The sequence below is a fragment of the Tupaia chinensis genome, unplaced genomic scaffold (genome assembly GCF_000334495.1).
Source record: "Tupaia chinensis unplaced genomic scaffold, TupChi_1.0 Scaffold000201_1, whole genome shotgun sequence".
In the NCBI taxonomy this organism is placed as follows: Eukaryota; Metazoa; Chordata; class Mammalia; order Scandentia; family Tupaiidae; genus Tupaia; species Tupaia belangeri.
This window is the reverse complement of record NW_006159676.1, coordinates 2990953-2997232: the sequence shown is the minus strand read 5'-3', so window position 1 is coordinate 2997232 and position 6280 is coordinate 2990953. Positions and strand designations below refer to the sequence as shown.

At 54.2% G+C, this 6280-nt stretch overlaps 1 protein-coding gene across 1 annotated transcript in view; it reads right to left on the bottom strand.

Moving 5' to 3' along the window:
* Positions 1-6280, bottom strand: part of ANO8 (anoctamin 8) — a 14756-nt gene that overhangs the window by 2179 nt on the left and 6297 nt on the right. The window contains 5 exon segments of the mRNA XM_027771285.1: positions 8-394; positions 4091-4201; positions 4285-4416; positions 4518-4709; positions 5729-6279. Coding sequence (XP_027627086.1) covers positions 8-394; positions 4091-4201; positions 4285-4416; positions 4518-4709; positions 5729-6279 — 1373 coding nt within the window.

Genomic DNA, 6280 nt, shown 5'->3' with positions numbered 1-6280 from the left:
GGGTCGCCCTCCGGGTGGGCGCCGGGGCGGGGGGCGGCCGCGCGGCGGGGCCAGCTCCTGCAGCGGCCAGTGAGGACGCGGCCCCCGACGACAGGAACTTGCCCTGCAGCGGGATGATCTGTTTCAACTTCATGACGTTGTTGGGCGTCAGCAGGGATCCCGGGCGCTTGGGCCGATCCGACCCGTGGCCTCCTGCCCCGCCACCCTTGGCCTTAGCGGAGGTCTTCTCGGAGGCGGCGGGATCCAGCCCGGAGCCCTCCGGCCGCGCCTCCTCCCGGCCGCTGGAGTCGCGCTCGCGCCGGGCGTGATGCTCCGCGTGGCGCTGCCGCTCCTCCTCCTCGCGCCTGCGCCGCTGCTGCTGCTGGAACCGGTGCTGGGCTTGGCGTTCGTGTCTCTGCGGGGAGAGCTGCGGTTAGGGCGCCACCAGCCCCGCTCTGCAGAAGTGGGGGCGATGCCCACGCGTAGGGGGCACCGGCTGAAGTTCCGGACCCGCAGAAGCGGGCTCTCTGCAGAAGCGGGGGAGGTTCGAAGGCCCGGTGCAGGTGCAGGGGCAGGTGCAGGTGCATCCTGCCTGCACACAGCTGCCCCAAACCCTGAGAGCAGACGGGGAGAAGGCATTGCGCAGTGTGACCGGAAAACGGAATAGTGGTTAAGGTACTGGGTCCTATGTGGTGGATCTCAGTTCGAGTCCCAGACCCGGCCGCTTGAAAATCACAGGGGCGGGGGGTGGGTGGGGGTGGGGCAGCAAATGGCATGGTGGTTAAGGCGCTAGACACTCCCACATGGCTGACCACGGTTCAAGTCCCAGACCTGGTGGCTTGCTTTCTCACTTTCCTTTTCTCTCTCTCTGGTCAAATAAAAAATAAATGAGTGAATGAATAAATAAATCATTTTAAAAAAGAAAGAAAGAAAGAAAATCACACTGGGCACCTGTACATGTGTACCTAAAATCCCAAGAGAAAAATGGAGGAGCAGGGCCTGTGTCATAGCCAGCCCCTTAGAGGGGTGATTTCTCGCTCTCTGTCTCTCTCTCTCTGTCTTTCTAGCGAGCACATGTGCCCTATAGCAAAGAAAAAAAAAAGAAAAGAAAAGATTTTGGTAGCATTCCTCACATAAAAAACTCTTTGGGGCCACCAAGTGGCATAGTGGTTACATCACTGGACTCCCATGTAGTCAATTATGGTTCAAGACCAAGATTCAGCATTTTAAAACTCAGGTAGGACACGTGGGGATGCATATCCAATATCCCAAGAGGAGAATGAAGGAGAACGGATCATCTCTCCCCACAGGGGGGGGGAGTGATTTTTTTCTTTCTGTCTCTGGTGAGCACACATGCTCTAAAGCAAAAAAAACACAACTCTCAAAAAAAAACAAAACAAAAAAACTTAGAGCGGGCAGTTGGTGTTTAGGGAGCTGGATTCTCACACGGCCAACCGCGGTTCAAGTCCTGAATCTGGTGGCTTGCTTTCTCACTTGCCCTCTCTCTCTCTCTGGTCAAGTTAAATAATAAATAATCGAGTTAAATTAGAGGTTTTAGCTATAGGGCATGTACACTTGCCAGAAAGACAGAGAGACAGAAAGTGAGAAATCACCCCCCAGGGGGGATGGTCACGCCGCAATCCCTTCTCCATTCTCCTCTCGGGATCTTGGGCACACACGCACACGCACCCGGCGTGAGTTTAAGCTACCGAGTCTGGGATTTGAACTGCAGTTGACTACATGGGAATCCAACGACATAGCCATTACGCCAACTGCTGGTCCCAAATAAAAATAATTCTTAAAAAAGCTCCTAAAAATTAAAAGAAATTTGGGACCAGCAGGTGGCATGGTGCTGGATTCCCACATGGCTAACCACGGTTTGAGTCCTGGATCTGGCAGCTTGCTTTCTCCCTTCCCCTTTCTCGCCCTCTCTGGTCAAATTAAAAATAATAATAATAATAATAATAATAGTAAATGGGATTAAGTAAATAAATAATTCTTTTAAAAAGGTTTATAAAGACAGGCAGGGCCGGCAGATAGCATACTGGTTAAGTTGCTGGACTCCCACATGGCTGACTGTGCCGTGGGTCCCGGACCCAGTGGCTTGAAAACCACTCTGGACACCTGTGTGTGGGTGTTCAAGATCCCAGGAAGATAAGGGATTGTGATGTGGCCATTCCCCTTGGGGGGAGATGTCTCACTTTCCCCGGTTTATAAAGACAGGCAGGGCCGGCAGATAGCATACTGGTTAAGTTGCTGGACTCCCACATGGCTGACTGTGCCGTGGGTCCCGGACCCAGTGGCTTGAAAACCACTCTGGACACCTGTGTGTGGGTGTTCAAGATCCCAGGAAGATAAGGGATTGTGATGTGGCCATTCCCCTTGGGGGGAGATGTCTCACTTTCCCCTCTGATTGTCTCTGTCTCTGTCTCTCTCTGGCGAGTACACATGCCTTAAGGCAAAAAATTCTCAAAAAAAAAAAAACAAGACAGGGGCCGGTAAGTGGCATGGTGGTTAAGGTGATGAACTCCCACATGACCAGATAGCCAACCACAGTTCGAGTCCCAGACCTGGTGGCTTGCTTTCTCTCTCTCTCTGTGGTCAAATTAAAAATAAATAAAATAATGAAAAAAAAAAAAAAACAGACCTGTGACTGTACCAGGCTAGAGTCCGCATAGCCTACCATGGCTTTGTCAAAGCAAAATCCATGAAAATTTCATAAAATAGAAATTCTATTGTTCTCAGGGCTGGCAGGTGGTGTGGAAGTAAAGGGTGCTGGACTCCCACGGTTCGAGTCCTGAACCTGGCGGCTTGCTGTCTCCCTTTTCCTTCTCTTTCTCTTCCTCTCTGGTAAAATGAAAATAAGTAAATAAATAAAGCTAAGTAAAATAATTCTTTCCAACATGATAATAATGAAAATAAATGCCGCCGTTCTCTGTCACACTTGGGACATTCCAGCCTGCTGGGTCACCAAGGTGCCACGTGCTCCGGGAGACAAGGAGCTTTTCCCTTGTCGAGGAAAGCTCAAGGAAAAGCGCCAGGGAGCACCTTGGCCCATTCTGCGATTTTCCGAGGACCGTGGAAGACGCTGAGCTTCTCGAAAGCGTTGGCTTGTGTCGCTGGCCCTGAACGGGACGCTGGCGGGTGAGCTGGCGGACAACCGAGTCTGCCCTGTGCCAACCTAATGAAGATGGCACAGGAAGGGACTGGGTGCTCATCTTTTCTTATTTTTTTTTTTTTTAAAGAGAGAGATTTTTGCTATAGGGCGTGTGCACTTGCCAGAGAGAGAGAGAGACAGAGAGACAGAAGGCAAGAAATCACCCCCCAGGGGGGATGGCCACGCCGCAATCCCTTCTCCTCCATTCTCCTCTCAGGATCTTGGGCACGCATGCACACGCGCCCGGTGTGAGTTTAAGCCACCGGGTCCGGGACTACATGGGAATCCAGCAATATAGCTATTACTCTATCTGCTTTAAGACGTTTTTGCTATAGGGCACGTGCACTCCACAGAGAGAGCCAGAGAGACTGAAAGCAAGAAATCCCCCCAGGAGGGATGGCCACACTGCAATCCCTTCTCGGGATCTTGGGCACGCACGCACACACACCCAGTGTGAGCTTAAGCCACCAGGTCTGGGACTCGAACCACGGTCGACTACATGGGAGTCCAGCAACATAACCATTACGCCAATACGCCAACTGGTAATTCTTTTCTTTTTTTAAATTTTTTTGGAGAGGTTTTTGCTACAGGGCACGTGTGCTCTCCAGAGCCAGAGAGACAGAGAGATAGAAAGCGAGAAATCACCACCACCACCACCACCACCACCACCACCCCTGGGGGGGATGGCCACGCCGCAATCCCTTATTCTCCTCTCAGGATCTTGGGCACACACTATACACGTACCCCCGTGTGAGCTTAAGCCACCGGGTCTGGGACTTGAACCGCTAGTTGGCTACTTGGGAGTCCAGTGACGTAACCATTACGCCAACCGCTAATCCTTATACCACGCTCTGTACTATCTCTATTCAGGCTGAGAATCCGGCGGAGATCCGCCCCCAGCAAGCTCCCCGCAGCACATGCGCATGGACGCTCCCGGCCCCGCCACCCGCGTACCTTAAAGGCCTCTCGGCGCTGGTATTCCAACTTGGCCATCTCCTCGGCCACCCAGCCCGGGATGTCGGGGATGGCCACGTGAATGAGGTACTTGAGAAGCAGAGCGAAATGCTGCAGGGATGGAGAGGAGGCTGCAGGCTCTGGGGACACCCTTCCTGCACCCGGTTACCCCCGCCCCGGGCCGCCAGTCCCACCTCAAGCACGACCACCGACACTATGGCGGCCTCCGGGCTCAGCCAGGGGAAGAGGCGCTGCAGCTGTCCACACTGGCCAATCAGGTAGCAGTTGACCACGATGGCCAGGACTCCCATGGCTTCCATCACCTTCTGCAAGGCGGCAGGGGGTGGGGAGGCTCAGGTAGGGTCCAGCTGGCTTCCTGGGATCCCCCCAGACTGGACCCCAGCTCCCTCTGGGCCTCCCCGCCCACCTGCCACTGGCCGATGCTCTCGACGCGCTGGCCGAAGGGCCTCTGCAGCCCCGTGCACAGTTTGAAGGCATCGCTCCGGATCTCAATGAGGTTGTTAATGAGGGCACAGAGGGCAGCCAGAGGGAAGGCGGACGAGAACAGCACGACGTAACCGAACTGCACGAACATCTCCTGGTAGTCCTGGAAGGTGGACTGCAGGCAGGCAGACGCCATCAGACCGGGCTGCCTCTGCCCTTGGACGCAAGGTCTCACCAAGCCCACCTCCCTCAAGTTATCCTGTGTGGACCAAAGTCTTGTCTCTCTTTTTTGGAGAGTTTTTTTGTTTTGTTTTGTTTTAGAATTATTTATTTAATTTGATCTATTCATTCATTTATTTTAATTTGACCAGAGAGAGAGTTGAAGTGAGAAAGCAAGCTGCCAGGTCTGGGACTTGAACCCTGGTCGGCCATGTGGGAGTATCCAGTGCCTTAACTACCAGGCCACCTGTTGGTCCCATTGAAGAGTTCTTTTTTGCTATAGGGTGTATGTGCTTGCCAGAGAGACAGAAAGAGACAGAAAGACAGAAAGGGAGAAATCACCCCCCAGGGGGATGGCCACACAATAATCCCTTCTCCTCCATCCTCCTCTCTGGATCTTGGGCACGCACGCACACGCGCACGGCGTGAGTTTTAAGCCGTTGGGTCCGAGACTCGAACCATGGTCAGCTACATGGAAGTCCAGCGACCTAACGGTTATACCATCTGTTGGTCCCTTTTTTGGAAGATTTTTGCTATAGGTTGCATGTGCTCACTGGAGAGACAGAGAGAGACAGAGAGACAGAAAGGGAGAAATCATGCCCCCGGGAGTGGGATGGCCACGCCGCAGTCCCTTCCCCTCCATCCTCCTCTCGGGATCCTGGGCACGCCCATACAGGAGTCTGGCATGAGTTTTCAATCCTCCGGGTCTGGGACTCGAACTGTGGTCGTAGGTGAGTCCCTCTCCTGCGGGTTCCTGACCACATTAAGGGCCCTGTTATCACCTTGACTTTTTCCTCACCTCGTATTTCTTTTTTTTTCTTTTAAGAATTATTTTATTGAACTTTATTTATGTACTTATTTAAATTTGACCAGAGAGAGAGAAAAAGCAAGCAGCCAGTTTGGGACTCAATCCCCAGTCAGCCATGTGAGAATCTAGCACCCTTAACCACCACGCCACCTGCCGGCCCCCCTCACCTCATACTTCTTCATACAGCTTTCTAGTTCCGCTTGGGTGAGCTGGGGTGAGTGATCCTCCTCTGGGGGGTCGATCCAAGACGACCGATTCTGTCGCTTCTGCTTCCGAGTTGAGTCCCCAGAGCCTGGCTCGGGGTCAGGGCCCCCATCTGGCCCCTGGTCTCGGCCCTCGCCCCCGGCCCGTCGGAGCAGGATGGCTGGGGGTTCCCGCTCAGGGCTGCCCAGAACCCCCTCTGCCTCGTCGTCTTCCTCGGCCAAGGTGAACACTCCCGGCTCTAGCCCCTTCTCCACCATGGTGGGGCTCCCTTCCTCCAGGACGGCCTCCGGGTTTGGGCAAGGCCGATGCCGCCCAGCTCCCCGTTCTGCAAAGCTAACCTTCTTCAGCCGGAGCCCGCAGTCCAAGAGGCCACCTTCCTCGCCCTCCTCCTCCTCGTCCTCCTCTTCCTCATCGTCCTCCTCCTCCTCCTCCTCGTCCTCTTCTTCCTCCTTGCCCCCCCGAGGCCCGTCCCTCACCTCCCCACCTTCCCCACCCGGCCTCCTCCCCACAGTCCA